At 43.7% G+C, this 27,700-nt stretch overlaps 1 protein-coding gene across 1 annotated transcript; it reads left to right on the top strand.

Annotated features, from left to right (window-relative positions):
* The first annotated feature begins 16,258 nt into the window (after positions 1-16,258).
* LOC101931910 (lysozyme G-like) lies at positions 16,259-25,875 on the top strand. Its single transcript, XM_005283237.4, has 6 exons — positions 16,259-16,477; positions 16,837-16,929; positions 17,811-17,912; positions 19,164-19,360; positions 24,184-24,322; positions 25,245-25,875. The coding sequence occupies exons 2-6, from the start codon at positions 16,887-16,889 to the stop codon at positions 25,376-25,378; spliced, it is 615 nt and encodes a 204-aa protein (XP_005283294.1). The 5' UTR covers positions 16,259-16,477; positions 16,837-16,886; the 3' UTR covers positions 25,379-25,875.
* The last annotated feature ends 1,825 nt before the right edge of the window (positions 25,876-27,700 follow it).

The raw sequence follows: 27,700 nt of genomic DNA, 5'->3' as shown, positions 1-27,700 counted from the left end.
CTGCCCCCCAGCAAAAGTCTGAGGGAATAATATAAAGTTCTCTTCTGTGTATTCAGTGAGAGACCTATCTGTCAGCCCTCTCCTTTCCCCAGGGATCCTCTGCACCTGCTGCTTTGCCTGAAAGCAGTAGCTGCCACCGCCTTCTGATTTTGCCAACACCATAGCATTCCACAATGTGTGGTAGGTGCTAGTACCAAGGAGTTATTTGAGTTATTCCTCTCACTCCTCTCCTATCGCAAAATACTCAATTTACTGTATCCATCCTGGTGCTGCGCTCACTCAAGGGAGGCAGTAACATGGTATACTGGCTCTTTAAGCATAGAAGGGGCCAGAAGACCTCGCTCCAGGAACATTGGTACAAACAAAGGTTCAGGAGATGGCTGAAGCCTGAACAGAGGAAGTGGTTCCAGGGAATTACTAGTTGGATGGGAAAAACTCAGGACACCATCCCTTTAAATGCCCGGCACCAGGAGTCTAGTAGTGTAGAGTAGGGCAGGGCCCCTCTCTCTCCCAGCCAACTGGGAGGAGCTCTCCGTAGGAGGGCAATATATATGATGCCTTCGCCCTCAGAACAGGGAGAGACTGACAGGAGAAAGAAGCCAGACCCAGAATGCTGAGCTCCCACTAGGAAGAGCAGGGAGTGGCAGCTTGTAAAGTTTTGAGGTTCAACCCAGACTAGTAAGGGCTTGTGTCACGACCTGCCCTAGAACACTGGGTACTTTAAATGCTATGCTGCTCTAGCTCACCACCCTGATACCAACAGCCTGCCTGCAAGCATGCAGGTCACACCCTGGTTTCCACCACCCGGGTACTGTTTGCAGAGTGACCCCAACACCCCCATCCAGTCCCATATTTGCCTAAAACCATTTCTTGCAGTGTCCAGCCCTCTCCCGGCACACTCACAGAAGTTGTTATGGTCCCTGCTCCTTTAAAGAGACAGAAACAGTAGCTTGTTATCTTGACTGGAATTAACAATCGCTTCAGTTCACCCAAAGCACTGGGTTGGTTTAGATCAAAAGTAAAACAAGTTTATTTAGTCAAAAAGACAGCAGTTTTAAGTGAGTTCAAGTATGAGGGAGAAAGATAGAAAGGGTTATAAACAAACAAAAAAGATATGCTTTCTAATAGCTAGGACCTAACTTAGCAAGCTACAGTCTCCGTTCAAGCAGGTGGAACTGCATTCCTTTGTCTAAGGGTATGTTGATTTGTTCCTGTGTTAGCGTAGGGAGTGTCCTGTTTCTTAGTATATTCCTCAGTGGGATCTGAGGAAAGTGGCCTGTAGAATTTGGTATTGGAGAGTGGTCTGGTAGCCTCCTTTTGATAGTCAGACCTGTTCATGATGACAACCACACCTCCTCTATCAGCCTCGTTCATTATAATGTCAGGGTGGTTTCTGAGGCTGTAGATGGCATTGCATTCTGCACGACTTAGGTAATGAGGCAAGTGATGTTGTTTTTCCAAAATTTCTGCCTGTGCACGTCGGCGGAAGCATTCTATGTATAGGTCCAGACTGTAATTTCGACCCTCAGGAGGAGTCCATGTGAGTTGTTCTTCTTGTGCTATTGGTGGCGGGGGGGGGGTAATCTGTGTATCAGTGCGCTGTTCAGTGTTATCTTGAAAGTAGTTTTTGAATCGGAGACAGCGAAAGTAGGCTTCCAGATCACTGCAGAACTGTATCATGTTCATGGGGGTGGTGGAGCAAAAAGAGAGTCCCCGAGATAGGGCAGACTCTTCTGCCGGGTTGAGTGTGTAGCTGGATACATTGACAATATTGCTAGGTGAGTTAGGGGTACCACTGTTGTGGCCCCATGTGGCAGGTAGGATTTTAGACAGCTTACAGTCCTTTTTCCTTTGTAGAGAGGTGAAGTGTGTAATGTAGATCTCCTGTTTTATTTTAGTAAAGTCCATTTGTGTGGAAGGTTGGTTATTTATGAAAGTCTCTAGGTTGGAGAGCTCTTTTTTGAGGTTTTCCTGTTTGCTGTATAGGATGCTGATCAGGTGGTTCCTCAGTTTTTTTGATAGTGTATGGCATAATCTCTCACTCTGGTCTGTGCAGTAAGTGCAGGCATGCTTCTGACAAAGTGGGTATTCACCCACGAAAGCTTATGCTCCAATACTTCTGTTAGTCTATAAGGTGCCACAGGACTCTCTGTCACTTTTTACAGATCCAGACTAACAAGGCTACCACTCTGGTATCTAAAAGGTGTCATGTGATGTATCATTGGAAGACTAATAGCTCACTGATCAATAATATTCTGGTGTGATGTATGAATAGTTAACCCACAAAGGATTATACAGATGTGCTGGAATTATGACTAAAATGTGTTTCAACCAGGCATGCTAGGGGGAGTTAGGTTTTTTTTTTTTAGACAAAGGAATGCAGTTCCACCTGCTTGAACGGAGACTGTAGCTTGCTAAGTTAGGTCCTAGCTATTAGAAAGCATATTTTTTTTGTTTGTTTATAACCCTTTCTATCTTTCTCCCTCATACTTGAACTCACTTAAAACTGCTGTCTTTTTGACTAAATAAACTTGTTTTACTTTTGATCTAAACCAACCCAGTGCTTTGGGTGAACTGAAGCGATTGCTAATTCCAGTCAAGATAACAAGCTGCTGTTTCTGTCTCTTTAAAGGAGCAGGGACCATAACAACTTCTGTGAGTGTGCCGGGAGAGGGCTGGACACTGCAAGAAATGGTTTTAGGCAAATATGGGACTGGATGGGGGTGTTGGGGTCACTCTGCAAACAGTACCCGGGTGGTGGAAACTAGGATGTGACCTGCATGCTTGCAGGCAGGCTGTTGGTGTCAGGGCGGTGAGCTAGAGCACATAGCATTTAAAGTACCCAGCGTTCTAGGGCAGGTCATGACACAACCCCTTACTAGTCTGGGTTGAACCTCAAAACTTTACAAGCTGCCACTCCCTGCTTTTCCTAGTGGGAGCTCAGCATTCTGGGTCTGGCTTCTTTCTCCTGTCAATCTCTCCCTGTTCTGAGGGCGAAGGCATCATATATATTGCCCTCCTACGGAGAGCTCCTCCCAGTTGGCTGGGAGAGAGAGGGGCCCTGCCCTACTTTACACTACTAGACTCCTGGTGCCGGGCATTTAAAGGGATGGTGTCCTGAGTTTTTCCCATCCAACTAGTAATTCCCTGGAACCGCTTCCTCTGTTCAGGCTTCAGCCATCTCCTGAACCTTTGTTTTAAAGGGCCACAGCCTGCACCGTGCACCCACTAATGTGGCCCAAGCTTTGCCCATGGCTGTGCTCCTGGGTCCTGCCAGCCCCTCTGGGAGTGCAGGAGCACGATTTTATAACTGTACTATGAGAATTAATGTATGATTTGATTTCATCCTGCCAGCCACCCTTTTTGAATAGCAGAAAGGAATGACCCTCTGGGACATTGGTAGAAATGTATCTAACAGACTGCCAGTGTCTGTACTGATGTAAGGCAGGAACAGACCAGAACAATCCTTCTGACTGATTATGGTCACCCTTTTGTTTTAAGTATCAGAGGGGTAGCCGTGTTAGTCTGAATCTGTAAAAAGTAACAGAGGCACCTTTAAGACTAACAGATGCAAGACTTGCATCTGAAGAAGTGAGGTTCTTACCCACGAAAGCTTATGCTCCCTATACTTCTGTTAGTCTTAAACGTGCCACAGGACCCTCTGTTACTTTTGTTTTAGGATAAGTTATAATGTCTACTATGGTTTCCTATATGTATTACAAATTAGGCACTCTAATTAAATATACATTTCTTTGTTTTAAGATTTAGTAAGTAAGAGACAGGATCTTGCATTGTGTCTACGTTAAGGAGATTAGAGGAAAGTTGAAGGCCTGGGCCGCAATGTCAATTGTTTTGATCATAAGCTTTAATTTAGGAAGGCTTAATTTACAATGTCTTTTGCTCAATATAAAATGTGGCTGTTTGTATTCTCAAAGGTCTCTGTAAAAGACTGTTTGTGTGAATGAGGAATGTGTGCATCAGGAAAAGATAAGGTGTGAAGGTCATTGTTATAGCCAGATGGTCAAGGAAGAAGGAGTGAAGAGACTTAACAACACCAGAGAACCATCAATGCGCATCCATAATTAAGGAAAGGGCAGATTGACGACCCTGAGGTGAAGGCTAGCACCCCTAAAGACAGGACAATTGATTAAATTGAAACTAGGACAGGATGACCCTCTTGGAGGAGTATTGGAATGTTTACATCAAAAGATAACACCGATTAAGAAGTAACCAGTCAGAAACTGACACAGCAAAATCCATAGACTTCAAAAGAGAAAAGAGACTATAAGAACAGAGTGCTTTGCCATGGGACTTTGGGTTCGTTTTGCCACAACTCCAGGAGCATCGGATAGCGACCGACAGAGTCCAGTTCCCCTCTGCGACCAATCTGGCTGGCCACTACATTGATCCAGACTCTGGACTGGTAACTATAAACATCAACTGGCAGGACTCTCTCTGTGTGTATGTGTGCGTGTATGTGTATGACTGAAAAGCATATGCTAACTGCTGTATTCTCAATAAATGCAGCATTTTAGCCTTCTCCCCTATAAAAGATCCCGTGTGCTTTGTATAGCATAAAAGGAATGCGAGAGGTGGGGGAGGGAGGGGCACTGGCAGCGGGCTGGCAGCCACTCCCTGACATGTGCTACCTCCGGAGTGTGACAGGCAGTGCACAGAGCAGGACAAGCCCTGGGGAGAGGCAGCAGAAGACGGCCTATAGGTCCAAGGATGAGGGCCAGGACCCCCTGCTCAGCCCAAAGGCAAGAAACAGGAATAGGGTAGGGAGCTGCTTGCAAACCAGACAGTGCCTCCAGGTTCCTTAGTACCAGGTGCCACCTTTGCAAAGATCTCTCCCAGCCTCAGCTGGAAGACACTGACTGTAGAGCAAAGGGGTAGTATTGGGAGAACATCTGACTCAGCCTCTTTGGCTCCTTTGACATTTTTACCCTTAGTTCTCATCCTGTATTTAGATGTAAGGAAGGAAGCTTCTTGGGAAGTTTAATGTAACATGGTATTGGCCTTGCAGTAAAAGTATATTTGAAAATGTTTTCACTGGCCTCTGAAATGATTTCCAGTACTGTACTATATGACAAAGCAAAATGACAAGCAGCGGGAAGTGCAAATGTGTCACACTTTCAATTGACACAAAGCTAGAAATATTTTAAAACTTTGATGATACTGTTAGCCTCAGGAACATAGCAGTAGAATATAGTATTGGGAAATCAACTGTCACTGATATTCAGAAAACCAGGAAAAAATAAACCAATTTGCAAAAGAAGCCAAAGACAATGGAGCAGTAAAAAGCAGGTGTATTGTATGCAAAGCTGCTGATGATGATGATTTTGATAAGATGAAGCACAAGATTGCTCAAAAGGCACTCCTATAAGTGGTGTGATGGTTACAGAAAAGGCGAAGTTACTCTACCAAGAAATGTATCCGGACAACGGTGAGGACCATTTTAAACCAAGCACAGGCCGTTCAAAAATATGGTAGTTGGCGATGCAAGGAGAGTCTCTGACAGCTGACTTGAATGCCACCGGTGAATTTAAAAACACTTTCAAATCATTTATTGAACATCGCAAACTTTACTTGGGACCAAGTGTTTAACTGTGATTTCTGTGATGAGACGGGCCTGTACTTCAAACAAGGCTCTGGCAGACAGTTCAGAAAAACGGGCAAAGAGCTTCAAATCCAGTAAAGATTGGGTCACACTGAGGGCTACTGCTAAGGCAAGTTGGGATTTCTGTCTCCCATTGCTGTTCATTCACAAATGTGTGAAATCTTGCTGCTTTGCAAACATCACTATGTTAACCCTACCTGTCCATTATTATAGCCAATGCAGTGCTTTGATGGAAAAAGGCATTTTCTTTGACTGTTTTTTTGAACACTTCATTCCACTTGTGAAAGACTACCTTACATCAAAATCTTTACCTATCCGAGCTGTGCTACTGATGGACAATGCTCCATCTCACCCTGCCATTGACAATGTATTGATAACACTAAACCAGATAATTCAGTGCAACTTACAAATATAGATTTTTTATTTAACTGCACTTAAAAACAAAACAATGTAAAACTTTAGAGCCTACAAGTCCACTCAGTCCTACTTCTTGTTCAGTCAATTGCTTCTTAAAAGTGAAAGTGAGAACAAGGCATGGCACTTTTGTAGCCGGTATTGTAAGGTATTTATGTGTCAGATATGCTAAACATTCGTATGTCCCTTCTTGCTTTGGCCACCATTCCAGAGGACATACTTCCATGCTGATGATGCTAGTTAAAAAAAATACATTCATTAAATTTGTGGCTGAACTCCTTGGGGGGAACTGTATGTCTCCTACTCTGTTCACCTGCGTTCTGCCATATATTTCATGTAATAGCAGGCTCGGATGATGACTCAGCACATGTTGTTCATTTTAATCACAGTTTCACTGCAGATTTGATAAAATGCAAAGAAGGTACCATGTGAGATTTCTAAAGATAGCTACAGCACTGGACCCAAGGTTTAAGAATCTGAAGTGCCTTCCAAAATCTGAGCGGCACGAGGTGTGGAGCATGCTTTCAGAAGTCTTAAAAGAGCACCACTCCGATGCAGAAACTACAGAACCTGAACCACCAAAAAAGAAAATCAACCTTCTGCGGGCAGCATCTGACTCAGATGATGAAAATGAATATGCGTCGGTCCGTACTGCTTTGGATCGTTATCGAGCAGAAGCCATCATCAGCATAGATGCATGTCCCCTGTAATGGTGGTTGAAGCATGAAGGGACATATGAATCTTTAGTGCATCTGTCACATAAATATCTTGCGATGCCAGCTACAACAATGCCATGCAAACGCCTGTTCTCACTTTCAAGTGATATTGTAAACAAGAAATGGGCAGCATTATCTCCTGCAAATGTAAAACTTGTTTGTCTGAGGGATTGGCTGAACAAGAAGTAGGACTGAGTAGACTTGCAGGCTCTAAAGTTTTACATTGTTTTATTTTTGAATGCAGTTATTTTTTGTACATAATTTTATATTTGTAAGTTCAACTTTCATGCAATAAAGAGATAGCACAACAGTACTTGTATTAGGTGAATTGAAAATACTATTACTTTTGCTTTTTACAGTGCAAATATTTGTAATAAAAAATAAATATGAAGTGAGCAGTGTACACTTTGTATTCTGTGTTGTAATTGAAATCAATATATTTGAAAATGAAGAAAATATCCAAAACTTTAAATAAATGGTATTCTATTATTGTTTAACAGTGTGATTAATAGTGCTATTATTGGGATTAATTATTTAAATAGCTTGACCGCCATAGTTGGAATTTTTTTTCATGCATAACAAACACTAAAAAAGAAGCAAGAGAACTTACTTAAAATTGAAATACAGTAAGATGTTATACATAAATGACTAAAAAATAAAGGGACAGTTTTTAAAATAAAAGATTTGACAAGGTAAGGAAACTGTTTCTGTGTTTATTTCATTTCAGTTAAGATGGTTAAAAGCAGCATTTTTCTTCTGCATAGTAAAGTTTCAAAGCTGTAGAAAGTCAACATTCAATTGTAAACTTTTGAAAGAACAACCATAACGTTTTGTTCAGAGTTACAAACATTCCAGAGTTACAAACAGCCTCTATTCTGGAGGTATACAATAGAACCTCAAAGATACAAATAACAAAAGTGAGTTGGGTCCAGTGAGCTGGTCAAGCCAGCTGAAACTCACTGCCAGATAGCAGGAAGCCCCCACCTTCTGGCATTAGGATGCTCCAGGGTCACACAGCTTCGTGAGGAGCAGACTGGGACAGAAGAAGAGCTCCATATGTGGGAAAAGAGCCAGCGGTTCGTATGAATTTTTGTGTTGTGGTGGTTGGACTTTATTTTGGGATGCTGAAGATTATTTTGAATGGTTTCTGTTATTAAACTTGTGCCAGGTGGGGGTGCGGTTAGCCATGAGAAAGACAGTGTGGGGTTCTCAAGGGGCCCTAGAGAGGGGAAACAGAAGCAGGGTGTCATAAAACTACTTCTAGCTACAAGGTGGGGGTACTTGGGAGGCAGCTGCCTGATACAGAGGTGCTATAACTGCTGGGGGCCTATCCCAGGTGAGTTTCACTTTGGGAAAAGGAGGTCAGTAGAGCATACTGGAGGTCGGGGAGGGTATTTTGGCAGCAGCTTGGTATCAGGAAGAAGCAGCATGCTTTGCTAAGGAGAACATGCAAGCTGCATTCAGAAAGGGCGGGAGCGGAGACAGCCAATGCAGTTGTAATGGCTGATGAACCCCCTGTGCTGACCAGCAGTTCTGGAGCAGAACCACAAGCACAGAATTGTGGGAATACATCATGAGACAACCAGCAGTGATTCTAGAACTTCCGCATGAGCTGGGTGAAACAAAGGTAGCAGACATCAGGCTGAGCACCAAGCTTGAAATCCTCTGAACATGTTAAAACTTTTGAAATGTAAAGACTTGTGAGCAGGGGTGCCTTGGGCTGCAGGGGTTTCCCAGTCGCGGGCTAGACTGGAGGCATCTGGACACCCTGGCGGCCGGCCCTCTAGTGAGCTCTGAGGGCGAGCCTTTATACTTCCAGGTCACCGCCTGACCCTCTGAGGGGCGGGCTCAGAGCTCCCTAGCTCCGCCCACTCCGGCCTCCGGATGGGCTCGTCCCTCTCTGGGGCGGCGGGGAGCCACACCGCCTCACTACAGGGGCCGTTGGGACAAATGCCTGAATTGGTACCTGACTCTGTTCCATAACGCCTTTAGTAGTTCCTGCTTCGGAAGATGTCCCATCTTTGCTCCCTATGCCACAAAATATCACATGGGGATTTTCCCTACTGAGAAGTGCTTGTGGTGTTTACTTCCCCTTCAGCTGTTAACAGCCGGAGTTCACTGAGAGGAAGGGCATTGACCTCGGTTACCCAATAAATTTTTCCTTGATCCTCTGTCCAAAGTTTGGGGAGCTTATTCAGAGAGTTTTGGGGAGCTTATTAATGACATCTAACCGTCTGACTCACTCTGCCACACCTGACAGTGTCTCTACCCATACGGTTCCCTCACACACAAGTGCTATTATCTATTTGGAACTACTTTAATAATTTCCCCTTTCAATTTTTCCTGAGCTCAGTTTTTACAACATTACATAAACAGACAAGCAAAACCACACAATAATGCAATAAGAAATATAACTGAAAAAAGAAAGCGCCCTCTTCTAGTTACTGTGAACATAACACATTAAATGATTTTTCATCAATTATTTACACCCATAAGGTCTAAAGCAGTCTTTATCTCCATTGTCTTTTCTGTGTTCCCTAGAGTGTCACATGCCATTTTGTAGACTTTTATTTTATTTAGAATAGATTTAGTGATGCTATCTTATACCATCATGGATTCAGCTCTGTTCGCTACAGTTTCAAGATCAACAGAGTGAAAGTCACCTCTGTTACTTGTTTCAGATTTAGAGCCTCTAGGAACCCATGAAGACCAAGGAGAGAGACACATACATGCACAAGAACAATTTCTAGTTTGTCTTACAAGTTGTATTAGAATCACAAACAAGGTTATGATTACTCAAGCATATACAGGGCCAGCTCAGGCTTTTTTGCCACCCCAAGCAGCGAAGGGAAAAAAAAAAAAAGCCGCGATCGGCAGCACTTCGGCGGCAGCTCAACCACGCCATTTCATTCCTCGGCGGCAATTCGGCGGCGGGTCCTTCGCTCCAAGAGGGACTGAGGGACCCGCCGCCGAATTGCCGCTGAAGACCCGGACATGCCACTCCTTCCCATTGGCTGCCCCAAGCACCTGCTTCGTTCGCTGGTGCCTGGAGCCGGCCCTGAGCATATATCAATCCCACAAACGCCCCCGCACAAGTTACAAATATAGTCATACTCACTCAGAGATATTCTTAGAGTCTGATGGATTCTTTAACGTTGATCACCAGTAGAGGGATGGTTCCTGGTGGGGTTTTCCTGTAGGTCCCAATTTTATCCCATCTGGGAGCCCTCTTTTATATTGTTATTTTGACTACACCTAACACTCTACACACATGCATGAAAGCGTCAACCCTCTTTTCCCTTATCTGTATTTCTGCAATCCAAGAATATTGGGAAGCCCTGTTTTTCATAGGTTATTTGTAGTTTCTCTTATTTTCATTAGCATCTACACACAATAGGTGTTCTGCTGTCGGAACGTGTTATAAATGATGTTACAAAAAGGTATGTTGTCATTTCAAATAGTACATTGCAGTCAATTTCTGTAACAATACCTGTTGGCACATCTTTCCAGTAGTCTTGTGATCTTGTGACATAAGTAAGTGACCCAAAAATGACCCTATGTCAAATATTTCTTAAACCTATGGCCTAGTATGGCTAAAGCTGAAATCTTACAGGCCTCAGCCTTTAAGTCTTGTGTTTCATCCTTGCTTTACTTAGATTCAAACTGCATATTTATCACTCCTAAAGGCTTATCAATCTTATACTTCTATGATCCTACAACTTAAATCTATTCAGCAGACAACGATTATATACGACATGGCATATGAGTTAATCAGCACATCACCCAAGAATAAATAAAATAAAATGAACTAATTGGCTACACCATTTGGGGTGCAGTGTATAGAATATCCTTCATGTTATGTTGTGCAATGTACAGCATACCCCAATATGCGAGGAGAAGGAAAAGTACTTTGGCCAACTGTTGTAGATTGTGCTGGTATACATGCCCTGTACTGGCAGCCTGGTCTACCAAGAACCCTGCCTAGAACCCTTAACCTATCCATTATGAAATGGGGCTCTGTGTTTGGAGGAGTGCTGATCACTCTCATGGAGTTACCAGACTTGGAGTTATTGTCCTTGGCCTTCCAGTACTGACTCTTAATATTCTTGACCTTCTCCTGGCACAAAGATCCCATCTGGTGGAGCCCTTGCTCTGCCTGCTTCTTGGCGATGTCATCACAGAACAATGAATTCCGGGTCTTGGTCTCCAAATCATCTTCCTTGCTGGCCTCACACCAGAGGCCCCTCAGAACCTGGGTTCAGCCTCTGGTTAGCTGGCAGCATGCTACGAAGAGGTCTTCTTGGATGCCATTCCAATCAGAGAGTTCTGTACCAGAGTTGGAGACGTGCTGTTGTTTGTACTGAAAGCCACATGTGAATGTGGGTTTCAAACACGGAACCTGCCTAGATGAACAGCCCAGTGCGGGGAAGAGGATTATGGGAAGGCATTGTAAGACTTGTGGCACTTGTTATGGTAGCCTGCATCAACACTACAGACTTGCTCAGACAGGTTGGACTTACTCGTGCTTTAGCCTATGCCACTCTTAGGTAAGTCAACTTGAGTTAAAAGAATCACCAAACTTGAGAGAGTGTTTTTTTGTGTGTGTGGGCAGGTTGAAAAATTTGAAGCAACACTTGCGTTAACTTGAAGTGAAAACAAAGCCCGATGGAGGAAGATACTGACTTTAGTGGAAAGAGGCAACTTGTGGAAGGCACTGTAGTAAAACTAGAGATAAGAGGCCAATTTCTGCAAGTTTTAAAGAGACAAACTTTGGAAATCTGACCCCAGGAATTGTCCTCCAGTCTTTCCAAGGCCTCTCATCTTCTGGGAAGCCTGCCAGTCTGTGTTCTTGTGAGAAAAATACATTTGTACAACCTTCATTTGTTAATGAAGTTTATTGTGTGGGAGTAACCTGGAGTCCAAGTTTTATGCAAAGCCACTAACCTCTTGGTAGGGAGGTGTGAAGCTAAAGACGAAGTCTAATACTAGCTGAATAATTAATAATGATTTATTCTTGCAAGTACAAACCAGAACTTCCCTGGCCTGATGATTCCTGGCAATGCTCCACAAACAGAAATATTTCATCCTTGAGTGTGTGATTGCATCCTCAGGAAGAACATCCCACACAGTGTGATCAAGAGTCTGGGTGTACGATTATTGTTCGAACAATAGACAAACCAAATTCCAGAAGAACCTAAAAGTAGAACATCACTTCGTATGCAGATGTGTCAGTCATACAATAGTTACTGGCATGGTAAATTAGTACGTATAATGAAAGTGTTGTCAGTGACAGGGGGCACCCAATCCTGCATATCCTCATGAAAGCTGGAAAAAAACACCCATTAACTGATTATATCAGAGCCAGTGATCAGTGAACAGACAGGGCCACAAGAGAGGTCAATACCACCATAAATGAAGGTCACAGGCCCCTCGTACACAAGACAAACACTACTTAGTGTGTAACATGGCTTTTTAAGCCTGGTAAGGAAAGCCTCTGGGGCCAGCACTATCCTGTGCCAGATTCATATCTAGTGCACAAACCCTGGATCATCAAACACAGATAGCTAGAGAGGAAATGGTTTCAGGAAGACAGTGGGGTATTTAACCCACACTCTCATTCAGCAGCCAATTCCCACCCCAATGCACTAAATCCTGCAAATCCATCCATGCCATGCCTTCCCCAGCTCAGCAACCTCTAAGCTAACCCAACCTACTCAAACACCCTCACATCCCAGACTGAGAATCCTCCCTCTCGTCTTACCTGACCTCTCCACAGCTTGGACCCATCCCTGTTGGCACTGATGCCTCTCCTACTCCAAACGCCCAGTCTCAGGATCAACACGCACATACCCGAAACCTGTAGGCTCAGAAACAACATCTCTTCTTACCTGACATCTACTATCACCAGGTACCGAAAAAAAATCCCTCAAAAAGCTCAAAAATCCCTCCACCCCACTTCCTCCTCACTGGGCCTAGAGAAGCAGGAGCAGAGGCAGCATGGAAAGACCGTGGGAGCAAGGAGCCCTAAACTCTGCCTCTATATGGCTGCTCTGAACTAGCACCACAGAAGCTTGTGTGCACTGCTCTGTGCCTCCTCCCATTCCTAGCTGAAGTCTATGTGCTCTAGCGACTCCTGCCATATTTGTGGCAGCAAGATTCACTGCAGCTTCCAGGGGCTGAAACAAGAGTCCCTTGTCCACAGCAGGTGATACTGTACCCTGCAGTACAGCCACACTACACAGTATGGCTGACAGCTGTGGACTATTTGATGGAGCTTTGGCCACGTAAAGGCTGTTGAAACAAATGCAGTGATGCCCTACACTCATCTTGATGGCATGTCTCTGGACGTAATGTGATAACTTTTGAGCATCATATCTGATCACCTCCAAAATTCCAGGGAATGTTCTAGCCATCAATAGGCAGAGCGAGGAATGTAACATTTCCAGAAATTTTGAAGGCATGGGAAAAAACCCACCCTTTGTCCCTATGAAAATGGAAATTCTGGAAAAAATTGAAATATCTGCAGGAGGAACCTGCTTATCAAAGCTAAACTTTATTTATTTCTTTAATAATCAGAAATGTATTCTGTATAATTTAGCTAGCACATAAAGAAAGTACTGTTTGGAATATTAATGAGATAGATAAGTACAGATTCTTTAGTTTTAATCTGAATAATAATGACGAAGATAGATAGAATTAGGGCTGGAGCTGCAGTTTCACATTAAGGTATTTAAGTGCTTCTTTTTAACCTCTTGGCATATATGAAACAAATATAAAATGTTGAAAACAGAAAGCACCACTATTGTTATAAACTAAAAGGAAGGTTATAGCCTTTGGGCTCATAATTAGTAGACATTGTCATGCAGATATTAAAAAAACTCTCATATTTCTAGAAAAGCATTCATTTTGCATACTTATTAGTTATTATTACAAAACATTTTAAAGGGCTGATGGGCAGCAGTAACAATATAATTTTAAACATTCCTCTAGAAGTTTTTCACTGTTCATTCTGAGAGAAAATATTTCATAGAACAGTTTCTTTTCAATTTTCCCTCAAATTTCCAATGTCTCCATACTGGGCCTCAGGGGAAAAAAAAAATTTCCCACAAGTTCCAATCCTCACATCTGCAGAGCCCTATTGATTTTGGTAAAAATCAGAAAACTAGAAAATCCATTTGCCCTTAACGTTGCCCCTAACTCTCTCTGCTGAGACTTACCTAACAGTTCTCGGGCGGATGCTGAGCCAGCAGAGGGAGTCAGAGGTAGAGGAGAAAAAAGGAGACTTCTTCATTCCTTCCAAGCATGTTGCCTCACCAAACCTGCTTTATGGTTAAGGGGAGAAAGAGAAGTAGAGAAGATACCAGCCATAGACTTGTCCCTTTCCGTCCATGGGCATTGATGGAATGAAGCTTCCTTCACTGAAGGCTGAGGGTAGTGAAAATGGGGCACACATGGCATGAAGGGAAAAGGAGAATGTGGGGGCCAAATACAGCCCCTGGCATGAAGAGGGAGTTTGCAAGGAGTCCCTAAAACAGAGAGAGATGGGAGGGTGCATATGTAGTGATCTAGTGAGTGTGTACTACAGGACCACCTCTGTGCCCAATAAGTAGAGGATATGTGTTGTAACAGTCACCAGGTCCAGTGTTGGTTCTTTAGCTCAAGCAGTGGTAGCTTATGCTTTTAGCACTTGAAGTTCCCAGTTCAGCCCCTGGTGTGTCAGCCAGGAAGGCAGCCATCTCACACCCAGCTTGTGGGGCAAACGGAGAAATTCAAGGAGCCTCTGGTATGTGCAATGAGCTTAGACAACAGCAGCAATGAAGTGCACCATCCTCTAATGATTAGTTGCCCCTGCCTGGGAGGGGAAATGCTTTTTGTTTGTTTGTTGCCACAGTCTCACCTGAGAGGGTCTGTGACACCACAACAAGATTGGGCAATACATTCCTGGGGAGAGGATGAATGCCTCATCTTTGCTTTGGATTTTGTTACAGACTGTAGGGAGAGAAAGCTAATGAAAAGTAGAACCCATAGGAAGGGGAATTTGTTTCTTTTGAAATCTGAATCTTGCCACATAGTGGAACTGAGGTTATACCAGGGCCGGCTCCAGGGTTTTGGCCGCCCCAAGCAACACCCCCCCCCCCAAAAAAACCAATAAAAAAGCCGCGATCGCGATCTGCGGCGGCAATTCGGCGGGAGGTCCTTCACACCGAAGCGGAGTGAGGGACTGTCCGCCGAATTGCCGCCGAATACCTGGACGTGCCGCCCCTCTCCGGAGCGGCCACCCCAAGCACCTACTTGACAAGCTGGTGCCTGGAGCCGGCCCTCGGTTATACCTTCCCACAGACCAACTCTCATAATGAAAGACGCTGGTTTGTTTTAATTATAAACTTGAAACTTGAATCACATCTGATATGGTTGTTTTGTATAAAGAGGGAAGGAACCTTCTAGTGTATATAAAGCTCTTCAAAACAACCATCTTCTAGGAGAAAAGAAACTGAAGACAGGTGAATGAAATATCAAGCTATTCATAGTGGAACTAGTCCCAATTCTGCTCATTAGTAAAATCCTATGGGTGGTAATGGAAGGGCAATTCCTTACTCATTGAATTCAATGAAAGCTGTGCTTGAGAAAAAACTTCAAAATTTGCCCTTTAGTGGTTATTACTGTGTCTCTGCTGTACAGTGACTTCAAGATAAGAGACATCTGCTTATTATTCAGATTACTTTAGGAAAAACTAGAGTCATAGAGCAGCTACAAGGGGGTTTGAGGTTATAATCCTGTGCCCTGCTCAAATAAATAATGAATTTAGTAAACATCTGCACAGAGTGTGTAGGGTACCTTGGCATAGAATAAAAGTACATATATAGCAGCAGTAGGTCATACTAAACACTATTAATAATATGAAGTCCAGATCAAATATTACTAGGGTTTGTATTTGGAAATAAGCTATTAAGATAGTCTATGAAAGACAAAATATGAATGTCAACAAAACTGCATTATTACAGCTTGATTCTGAATTTATTCTCTTGCCTGTTTTCCACAGTGTATCTCAGCGTTTGCACATTCAGTAAAGAACAATGCCCCATCATTTAAAAAATGGTTTCTTTGTACTCTAGCCCATAGGGCTAGCTTATCTTTATTATATTCACTGCCTTGCTTTTATTATATCCTGCTTTCATTATATTCAGCTGTAACGCAAGAAACCTACAGGCCTGGATCCTGTAAGACATTTAGCTGAAGTGAGTTAGCATAAGTATAGTCAAGTGTAACAGGCTGCAACCTTTGGCGCAGATAAATGGCCTAACGGTTACCTTTAGATTTTGGGAACTAAGGAGAGGTTGCTCAATGGTAGAGTTAGAATTTACCAGTAAATGCTACCACAAGGAACATAGAAATAATAACCACAAATCCACTTAAGGAAGGGGTGACGGGTAGGATGGCAGTTACATGGCTCAATATGTTAACCTATGGAATAAGTACACTTCAGTATTATGTGGGTCAAAAGGCTAAATTTGGGCATGGAGGACTGAGCATGAGCTGGTGATGCTCAGGCCCTATAACAGGGCAGCCACCATGTGACTGAGAGTTTTTTCTGGGCTTCTTCTGTCACTTTCTGCTTTCTACCACTTGACCCTTCAGCTCATTGAGGAACTTGGTCCATCGGACACTGTGGCATGCTAGAGACAGTGCCGGTCTTTTGTCTCTTACCACCAGGTCCTTAAGGAACGATGTGAGTATGCACTTCCAAGGGCTTATGTAAAGAATGATACCACAGATAGCCCCAATACTCTATTATCTCTATCTTTTCATGTGATTGGGATCTTTTCTGGCTTTGTTCCTTATTCTAATAAAGGTATCAAAGGCTTTACTTGGTCCTCAGTGTGAGTGTCCCTGCCATCTACCCTGAGGCTCCCCGCAAGATATCAAACTCCATAGTTTTAGTTCTGTAGCCTGATTCTGGGGAAAAGAACCTTATTGCAGTCAGCTCAATTGGCCATCATTACAATCATTATTAACCTCGAAAAGGGTCAGACAACAGTACTTCTTCACAGTAGCATTGTACATTTAGTTACTTTCATTTCTTTGCAGACTTTGATTTATTTTCCGACTCTCTTGGGTGCTTGAGAAGAACTGTCCCCATGCTACTAACGCTGATGATTCTGGGCCTTGCTGCCCTCATTGGTGAGTCTAGGGTCTATTTCTATTTCACTTAGTTCACTGCCAAAGCAAGAATGTAAAAAGATATTTGTGGGAATGGGGTGTGTGATAGGTTTTACCTCTTTGGCATCCCCTGGGGATGAGGGGAGCACCTCTCTCATCCTGGACATCCTTCTCTGGACAGCAGCTTGACTGTAGCCTTGGCTGCAGACTTGGGGTACAGCTCTCTAGCTATGCCTCTTTGGGACTCTGCTCCCTTTTGGCATGTGGGGTTAAAGTAGTACAAAAGAAAAAGGCAAAATACCTCCATGGCCAACCAAAGGAGTAAGGACCAGTTCCCCACAGTCTCATGTAGGGTAAAGGCCAATAGACCTCGGGAGGAAGGGTTGGGCTTCTTATCCCTTGTGTGTCTAAACAACTGAGGATGAGTCCCAGGACTCCAAAAATAAAAGCTGGTCCTGCCTTTTCTCAGGGGACTCAGGCAGCTGCTATATGTGGAAGAATGAGTTTGGGTTTTGGTTCAAAAGCAACGAGATAAACTATTTCAGACTAATTTGGCTCTTAGGATCAAGGATGACTCTTGCAAGAAGTGGCAATAGGGTGGTCTCAGTGAGGGGCACCTGATATAGAGGACAAGAGGTTTTCATGTGTTGCCTCTTTTAGAGCCAAATTAAAATATAGATCCATTTTCACAGGACTTTCCTTCACAGAGGCAGTGACTTCTGGCTAGCAAGTCCTCCTGTCCAAGAGAAATAATAAAAAAAAATTACCCCTCCCAAAAAAACCTATGAAACGGAACCCATCTGAGAGTGGATCTGAGTCTGGCTCATGACTTTGAATTCTTCTAGCTTTACTTATGTTCACAAAAGGTTCTTAATGTAAAATCTCTCCATTTAATTGGTTAGGTACTTCTGAGAGTCAGACTGGATGCTATGGTGTCATAAACAAGGTTGATACCACTGGGGCTTCCTGTAGAACTGCAAAAGCAGAACGCTTACCCTACTGTGGTGAGTATAACTCTGCCGTTTTGTTGCTGTATTTCATGACACAGAGTCATCACAATGATCCATAGAACTTTACACCTTCAAAGGACTTTACAAGCATTAATTGATTAAACCTCATAACATTCCTATTGGCTAAATACTGATTATTTCCTCACTTCTACTGTTATTTTCCTCCTATTATGTCCTCATTTCACAGATAAGGAAACTAAGACAGAGAGGAGGACTTAATAAAATTTTGGTGTAACTCCATTGGCTTCAATGCAGTTATACTACAAATGATTTTGGCCCAGAAGGGTGACAGCCAATTTTTTCACAAGTGGCTTCTGATTTTTTTTAGGTGCCCAACTTCAGACATTTAGGGTCTGATTTCCAGAAGTGCTCACACAATCACCTCTAATTAAAGTTACCAGGATCTGTGAGTACTCCGAACCCTCAAAAAATAGACCCCAGTCTGTTTGGAACACCCAAACTGAACAGTCACTTATTAAAATTTGGCCCAACTGAATCTCTCAAGGCTGCTCAGCAAGTCAATGGCAAAGCTGGGATTAGTACTTAGGAATTCCTGACTCCCAGACTCTAGTTTAGTACTCACTATTTTATACCAGCTATAGGCACATCAGATCAACATCAACGTCGAAGGAGCTTCTTATTCTTTTACTCTACAAACAAAATTGGACTTAATGCCTCCCATGTTGAGTAGGATTGAGAGTCCCTCCTAATGTAGCATAGAACGATGCTGAGACTCCAAAAGAAACTGAGAGGAAAATGCAACTATTGGGAACTATCTCAAATTACAGCTTCCCATTCCCATTAAGTCTTCTGCGACTGTCCCTAAGAATCCCACCATTTTGAATCCCCCTCTCAACTTCAAATATTGCAGTCCTGTCCTTCTGGCCATAGAGGGGTAGATGTGACTCCTCTTAGCTCCTGTCAACATCACTTCTGCATAATCTAGAGAGTGACAGGTTGCAGATGATTTCTCTTCAGAGTCTGAGCACTCTCCCCCTCCTCCTCCTCAGCAAGCCCATTCACCTTCATCCTGGGGCCTAAGAACTAAATCCAGATTTTACACATTATTTCAAGGCACTTTTTTTTTTTGCCTTGACACGTTGTTAAAATTCATACTGCAAAATTCACAATGCACATAACTTGCAGAAGCACTATCAGATGGCAGTGCAGAGCTCTGTGCTTAGGAAATCTCTTGTTGATATTAAAATTATTAAGAAAGCATCTCTACTTTTCCACTTACTACAGGAGTTCGTGCTTCAACAACGATTGCACTGAGAGACTTGCGTGCTATGAACAATTATAAAACCATCATTAAGAGCGCTGGAAGAAAAAAATGTGTGGATCCAGCTGTGATTGCTGGTATCATCTCTCGAGAGTCGCATGCTGGAAAGGCCCTAAAGGGTGGCTGGGGTGATCGTGGAAATGGATTTGGTTTGATGCAGGTCAGTAATTATCAATAAACTAAGACTAAGTGTATAGCAGAGTGTTTGGCAGGGAGCCAACTGCATTTCTCAATAGTGCAGCTGAGGCTGAAATTTCTAGTTGGCACACCACTAGAAAACGAACTATTGCCGAGGCAGCAGCGCATGGCACTGGCATATGTCAGACCTGGCAGTACAGAGGCTGCTTCTTATGCTGCAGTTTGAACATCAGTTAACTCCATTGGTTTAATTGAAGTCCCCATAAAGACCCAATGTTTGGTGGGGTTAGTGCACCCTCCAGTCCACTACTGCTTTGAGTTGTCTGGCTTGATAGCTTCAGACTGTTTGGAACAGCTTGTCCAGCCTGTTCAGTGGGTCTGTACAAAGTATCTGCCCTTATTCTTGATCTTTTCTTATTCCATATAAAGTGCAACAACATCCTCTGTATTCCTGCTAGGGTTTTAGCTGGGATGATCACAGAAAGATTTTGAAACAAGAAAGATATCCTTAGCAAAATGTTCATTTTGAGTGTGGCTGTTCTTCCCAACCAAGAAATTGCAGACTTCCCCCAGCATTTCACATCTTTTTTCATTTGCTGAAGTAATGGCTTGACATTTACATCATAGAGCTCTTACGGGTTATTTGATATTTGAATTCCTAGGTATCTTATAGAATGTATTGCCCATTTGTACCCAAATGTTTTCTGAAGGAATGACTTATCAGAGTCTGGCAAATTTACAGCTAGTAAATTTCAGATTTGGCATAATTTACTGTAAATCCAGATGTTTTCCCAAAGTCATAGATTTCTTTAGAAACTAAGTATAGGGAAATCTTTGATTTGGAAAAAATTAACATTACATCGACTGCATACACCACTTGTTTCTGATGGGTTCCTGCAAGTTCTATTCCTGTGATAGATTCACTGATCCTTTCCCTTTGTGCAAAAAGCTCCCTGGCCAGTGCAAAAAATAAAGGAGACAATGGACATCCCCGCCTAGTCCCTCTGTGTAATTCAAATGGGGGAGATTTAACCCCATTAACACACAGAGCTGCTTTCGGGCTGGCGTAAAGAGCCGTTATCTGATTAAGGAACTGGGAACCAATTTCCACACAGGATAGGACTTGCAACATTCTATTCTGTCGAAAGCTTTCTCTGTGTCAAGTAATCTTTTGCTGATCTGGCATTATGGATGATTCCAAGGACTCTCAGAATATTGCCTGACATTTGTCAGGTGCTAACCAATCCACTTTGATCTGGATTTATATAAGATGAGAGCATGGACTGCAATAGGCTAGCTAGTATTTTTGCTACAATAGTTATGCCATGATTCGGTAGTGATGAAGGCCTGCATACAGTCAGGTCTTTTCCAACTTTAGAGAGAACAACAGCAATAGCTTCTTTCATAGGTTGTGTAAGTTCTTTCCCTAACAGAATAGTGTTGGAGGTTTCTCTCAAAGGACCCATTAATACCTCCTTAAATTCCTTATAAAACTCAGCTAGAAAGCCATCAGCTCCTGGAGTTTAACTGCTTTTCGTATTTTCTATTGCCTCTAAATTTCTTCTTCTGTTATTTCTTTATCGAAGGTTTCTTTGTCAATTTAAAAAGAACGAGGAGTACTTGTGGCACCTTAGAGACTAACAAATTTATTTGAGCACAAGCTTTTGTGGGCTAATGCTCACTTCATCAGATGCATGCAGTGGAAAATACAGTAGATAGATAGATAGATAGATAGATAGATAGATAGATAGATAGATAGATAGATAGATAGATAGAGAACATGAAAAAATGGGTGTTGCCATACCATCTCTAATGAGACTAATCAAATAAGGTGGGCTATTATCAGGAGACAAAAAACTTTTGTAGTGATAATCAGGATGGCCCATTTCAACCAGTTGACAAGAAGGCGTGAGTAACAGTAGGGGGGAAATTAGCAGGGCCGGCACTAGGCACCAGCAAAACAAGCTGGTGCTTGGGGTGGCACATTTTTAGGGGCGGCATGGCCGGTGCCAGAATGCCGCCCCTAAAAATGTGCCCCGGCCACCCTAGCTCACCTCCGCTGCTGCCGCTCGCGCACCACGGCGCGTGAAACAACTGATTCACGCACCGCTGCTCCCCCTCCCTCCCAGGCTCTCAAACCTGGGAGGGAGGGGGAGATCCCGAGCGGCCATGGCGCGCAAAACAGCTGATTCGCGCGCCGCTGCTCACCCTCCCTCCCAGGTTTGAGAGCCTGGGAGGGAGGGGGAAACTCTGTGTGGCCGCGGCGCGCGCAACTTTTAGGTCTGTAATAGAGTGACCAGGAAAGTTGAAGTGTTCTCCGACTGGTTTTTGAATTTATAATTCTTGACGTCTGATTTGTGTCCATTTATTCTTTTGCATAGAGACTGTCCGGTTTGGCCAATGTACATGGCAGAGGGGCATTGCTGGTACATGATGGCATATATCACATTGGTAGATGTGCAGGTGAACGAGCCTCTGATAGTCCCTTTGGCAAGCCTGATACTTCCAGATATTTCTGAATAACTTCAGAGCTTGGAGTATCTGAGGTATACAGGTTTTTAGAATAAGAAGCAAAAGTAGCACATATTTCATTAGTGTGTAACTCTCTTCTGCTGATTATATTTAATGGAGGAATAATATGTTGCTCTTGAATCCCTTTAAGCCAGGGGTTTTCAAACATTGTCACAGGAGACTCCCTAAGCAAAGAAAAGAATTGGGTGCCTCCCCACAATCTGGGTTTTTTCATAGTTAAATCTTTCTGCTGATAGTGCTAAAATTTAACTGTAAAATCTCTGTGTCTATTACTATTAGTCCCAGATTGGGGGGAGCAGTGCCCTACGTGCTCTCTCCACTTTCATCTCTTCCAAAGAGCTCAGATTTCACAACTGCGCAATTAAAGTTTTTACATGCAGGATTGGGTTTCCTCCTTCAGCATTTTCACGCACCCTCTTAATTCTGATGTTCCTTCATGCCTTGTTTTCTATATCATCTCTCTCTCTGTTCCATCAGTGCCATGTGGCTCTGCAGCTCTGTCTCTCTCTCGCTTGCTTCTCTTAGGCCAGTCTCTAGGACAGTGACTTGATCTTCCAAGGTAGTAACTTCCTTCTTTACTACTAGAAGCTTGGTTGTCGGATCATCTCTCATGGCATTAATCTCAGAGATCAACTCCCAAATGTCCACCTTGGTGGCCATTTGATTTTCTTCAGCCCTTGGCATTTCTTCCTGATTTGGCTGCCAGGTGCTCATTTGGAGTCTGAGAGGTTTCTCCACATTGTGAACCAGAAACTAGGGTTACCATACGTCCGGATTTTCCTGGACATGTCTGGCTTTTTGGGCCTCAAATCCCCGTCCGGGAGGAAATCCCAAAAAGCCGGACATGTCCAGGAAAATAGGGAGGGAGGGACCGGCGGTGCTCGGCCGGGGGCCAGAGACGCCGGGGCCGGAGCCGGCGGTGCGGGGGCGGGGGTGCTCGGCCGGGGGCCGGGCCGGGGCCGGCGGTGCTTGGCTGGGGGCCGGGGCTGGGCCGACGGTGCGGGGCCGGAGTCACTGGGGCCGGAGCTGGCGGTGCTCGGCCGGGTGCCGGGCCGGGGGTGCTCGGCCAGGGGCCGGCAGTGTTCGGCCCGGGGGCGGGCTGGGGCCAGCGGTGCTCAGCCGGGGGCCGGGGCCCCAGGGCTCGAGCCAAGCCGGGCAGGAGATGCCGTGGCCAGAGCCTCTTGGCCTGGGCTGGCCGGCCGCCATAGGGAGCCACTCGGCCAGGGGGGGCCGGACTGGGCCGCGCGTCCTCACGCCCCCCCCAGCTTGCCTACTGCTTCAGGCTTCCCACGAATCAAATGTTCACGGGAAGCAGGGGAAGGGGAGCGGCAGGGGGGGCGAAGCGTCCAGGGGAGGGGGCAGAGTTGGGGCGGGGCCGGGAAGGGGTGGGGCTGGGGCAGGGGGCGGAGTTGGGGCGGGGCTGGGGCCCGTGCCCATGGAGTGTCCTCTTTTTGGACACTTAAAATATGGTAATCCTACAGAAACACTCTTACTGAGGTATTCTTTTAAATTTTCAGGGTGAATCCACCTTCTGCAATGCTATGCTCCATATTTTGGGTGGCGTTTAGGAGGTCTAGGGGTTGATGGAGGCAGATTACTTTGCTATCCCCTTAGAGTTCAGACTTCAGGTAGCCATTTTAGTCCACCCCCCTGCTGGTCTCCAAAAATTCAAGTTCTTAGCCGCTGCAGCTGCTCGGGGAAAAGCCTCAGGCCAAGAGACTAGGTGAAAACTGGCGGGCCCACAATGACAGGATGGACTTTATACACAATGTAATGCCACATAGACCTGAGTGACAACTATAGATATTCAAAATATTCACCTAACACCTTAAAGCACAGCCTGCTTCTGCCAAGCCTGTCAGTGATAATCCAACAGTCACTTAAGTGTGCTGGGAGTTTTCTTTTTGAACTTTTGTAGTACTTTGCATACTAGTGGTGTACTGTAGAGGACTAAAACTTTTAAGGATGAGACATAGAGCTTTGCCCTTATAGTATAAGCTTCTTGGAGTGGGAAGAGTGGGACAGATTTACTGCAGCACCAGACATTGCAGTAGTGCTCGCCAAATAATATCATTAATAACTACAACTTGAGATGGAAAAGAAGCATTTTAAGATAAACCCCTTTTCATAAGCACAGTCCAATGTACAATACCTCAGTGTTTGCGCTGGGACTACAGCAAGAAGTGCAGTGAAGATGAAAAACATTAATTTCTCAAACACAGATTAAGACAAAGTCATGTAGAGTATGCTGAGAGGGAAGAACAGCATAAACACCATCTTTTTGAGAAGTAATGTTCTCTCTGGCTCTTCTAGGTTGATAAACGCTACCATAAATTGGTTGGACGATGGAATAGTGAGGCACATGTCCTTCAGGGGACAGGCATCCTTGTTAATATGATTAAGGGAATCCGGAAAAAGTTCCCCAGATGGACAAAGGAACAACAACTGAAAGGTACTGTATAGACGGCATTCAGTCCAGGAGCTAAGGGAAACTGTAGGACAAAAATCATGTTAAAAGTTTCTTATGTTACTGATATTTTTAAATGCTTAATATTCTAAGTATCATAATTTTTAACCATTGGTGCGGTTTGTCTACTTTTGATTTCCCGTAGTTTGGGCAATGAAACTAGATTAGTCAGTTTCAGTATTTTGTCCCATTCTTTAGCACAATGTTGTGTGCTGGGTTTCCAACACTACATGGGGAATATTTATAAATCTCCCCCCCCATCTAGTTTATATTGACATTTGGGCCTCTACTACTTCACCATGAGTGAAATTCTGGTGCCTTTGAAGTCAATGAGAATTTTTCAGCATCTTTGAACGAGTCCAAGAGTTCACCTTATATCTTTACAGTTGTGTGGGCGGGAGGTGCATTTTTAGGAGCTAGACAGATCTTCAGGGGACTGCAAAATTATGCAGTACAACATGGAGCAGAGATTCAGAAAGGGGAGAAGAATGGAGTGCAAGGTCATGTTCTAATTTTCTCCCATGCAGTTTTTTGCAGGACTGAACGAAAAGTAACATGGTAATTGGGTCTTATATTTTATTAAGAACAGGCCTGGTTCAAAGATTGGGGGCTTCTATTTGAATGTGGTTAGCCAAATGCATACTGAAGGTTCACCAACCTACTGACATTTGTTCATGTCAAAACCCAAAAGCCCTCTGATTGTGTTTGGATTCAGGAATTTATGCAAACTGTTCACACAGCCTCCTTTTATTCAGTTACACTGTAATAAAGTAATTCATTCACTACCAAATGTCTTTATTTAAATTTTTTAACACACTAGAAAAAAAAAACAAGACGGGTCTGGCTGGATTTGTTGTTTATTTTTTCTTTTAAGTCTGTTTTTAAAAATGTCCCTTTTTTGTTTCAGGAGGGATTTCTGCCTACAATGCAGGACTAAGAAACGTCCAGTCCTATGATAAAATGGATATTGGCACAACCGGCAATGACTATGCCAATGATGTCGTTGCACGAGCCAAGTATTATAAGAGAAACGGATACTGAATTTAGGAGTTCTCTCCTTTTCAAATACAATGTGGCTCTTACAATAATTAGTGAGGTGTTCAGAAGAGACACTGCATATCTGGGGAAATTAGAAGCTGGAACCTGCAAAACCTTACTGATGTAAATATACCCATTGTCTGCAGTGGGAAGACTTGCTTAAATAAGGATTTGCAGTCTCAGGTACCAGATTTTTAAATTCTGTAATCAATAAAACATTGGTCATATCAAAAGAAATAGTTATGAGAGTATTAATAAGATCCTACCCCATCTAATTATTTCTCTGAGTTATTAAAGCTGCTCAGTCTAGCTATTGTTAATCATCTGCCTTCCAAATTTCAAACAACATACGCCTATTTCAGTATCTGCTGCTGTCTTAAAAATAAAAGGGGAAAGTAATCTCTTGGGGGGAAGGAAGCCTGTATTTTCAATCTTTTTGTGATTGAGTTTGACAATTTATTTTTCATTGCAACTGGACATGTTCCTGTAAACAGATAGTATGTGGGGCTTTTATCTGTATATATATTAATTTTGCATAGAAATGCCTAGAGACTGGGATTGATGCTTTTAATCAAATGGAAATTGAATAAGAATATTATTAGCAAGTGAAGGAAGATTCAAAGACTCATTTCTTCAGTTGCAAAGTTAACAAAGGTTGAATAATGACAACAATACATTTAAAAGCAGATAAGTAAACTTAAAAGCATCTGGCACTGGCCCCTGTCGGAAGACAGGATACTGGGCTAGATGGACTATTGGTCTGGTCCAGTATGGCTGTTCTTATGTTCACAATAGCAATACACTCAGCAGGCTCAACATGAACATTTCCTACCTTACCTCGAGAATTGGACCCAGGAACTCAGGTGGATTTCAGAGAAGTGAAATCTAGCAGATCAGTACTGGGCCTGTCAAAATTGGGTGTTTTTGTGTGCCTTCAAGAAGGTAGCAGCCACAACAAGGTGGATTGAATCCTCTTGGACAGCTCACGTGGCCCCATTCCTTTCAGGAAAAGCTCAATCATCCTACCACCTTTGTCTGATGAGCAGGTGCAGTCCTACACAAATGGGAGAATAGGCCATTCTAGGTAGACTGGGGCTGACCCCAGAAACACACTGCCTCTGGATTAGGGTAAAGTGTTTCCCTGGGAGAATACACCCTAGTTTGGTGGCACTATGGCTATGATACATGGCAACATAATTGGTTGCAGCCCGACATAAATTCATTGGATAAGGCAGTGGACCTTATAGTCCTGGAATAATTTCTAAGGGTCTTGCCTGATGGAGTCCAAAGCTGGGTCCAGAGGTTTCAGTCGACTTCTACCAATGAAGCTGTAATGAGAACATAGGCCTGTATGGAATTCGGCGATGCCAAATCGCCCAAACAAGGGGTTAGATGAAGGGGTCCATACTGAGGTAAACAAGATGACAGAGAATTCCAACCCTGTGGCAGCAAAGGGGACACAAGGAGAGAGAAATTATTGGACAGTTCTATATCTAGGAACCCACAGGAAGTATTGATGCCTCAGTCACCCAGGAGATAAGCGAACTAGGTTATATGTTTTTTATGTGGCCAACTGGGTCATATAAGAAAGGACTGCCCCCTCATGGAGTGCAGCTATTTGTCCTGCTACTACAGTCAAGTGTGTGGCTTAAGACACATTCCACTTTATCTGGACCCATTAAGTTAGCCAGACGTGAAGTGTGAGGCTTGATCGACTCGGGGCACAGCAGAAGCTAGTTCAAGGAAACAGCCTCTGCGCAATAAGAATAGATCAACATTTATCAGTGCAAGCAGAGTTTGAATAACCTCTCCCCTGACATCTAGTGATGCACTGGGGGAAAAGACCTCAGGAGCAGACCATATTTGCACATGTCTGCTCTGCCTAAGTGAGTAGCAGACAGACCTGCTTTGCCAGGGTGATCAATCTTGGCTGGTTTCAGGTGACAATTCGCTTTAGTATTGAATATAGGGGTAATTAAATGTGGTTATCCTGACTGTATGAGTAAAGGGCAGCAGAACAGGACTTAACATGCAGTGACTCAGGTGGTTACCCTAAACTCATTTGCTAAGTGGGAGGTAGGAATATCAAATCCCACTGAAAATGAGAGGAGATAGGGACAGGTGTTCCTAGCTGGTGGTGTGGACTCTGCCTAAAGAGTCCTAGACACCTTTTGATCCTCCCCTCTCCAGTGGCTAAAGACAGAGCTGATTAGATTCAGTGGAGAGTCCTTGTTTCTGTTCAGTGATTACTAGAACTGAAATCAATGATGAGCAGATCTAGGGGCTAAGCCTTAGACCTTGTGTGTGGACATTGGTTCAGGGAAT

The sequence above is a fragment of the Chrysemys picta genome, chromosome 1 (genome assembly GCF_011386835.1).
Source record: "Chrysemys picta bellii isolate R12L10 chromosome 1, ASM1138683v2, whole genome shotgun sequence".
NCBI classification, from domain to species: domain Eukaryota; kingdom Metazoa; phylum Chordata; order Testudines; family Emydidae; genus Chrysemys; species Chrysemys picta.
This window is presented reverse-complemented; position numbering and strand designations above follow the sequence as displayed.

Coding starts and splice junctions, on each gene's coding strand:
- LOC101931910 (XM_005283237.4), top strand. CDS start 16,887: ATGCTACTAACGCTGATGATTCTGGGCCTTGCTGCCCTCATTG. Junction 16,930..17,810: donor GGGCCTTGCTGCCCTCATTG/GTGAGTCTAGGG, acceptor TTAATTGGTTAG/GTACTTCTGAGAGTCAGACT. Junction 24,323..25,244: donor AAAGGAACAACAACTGAAAG/GTACTGTATAGA, acceptor TTTTTGTTTCAG/GAGGGATTTCTGCCTACAAT.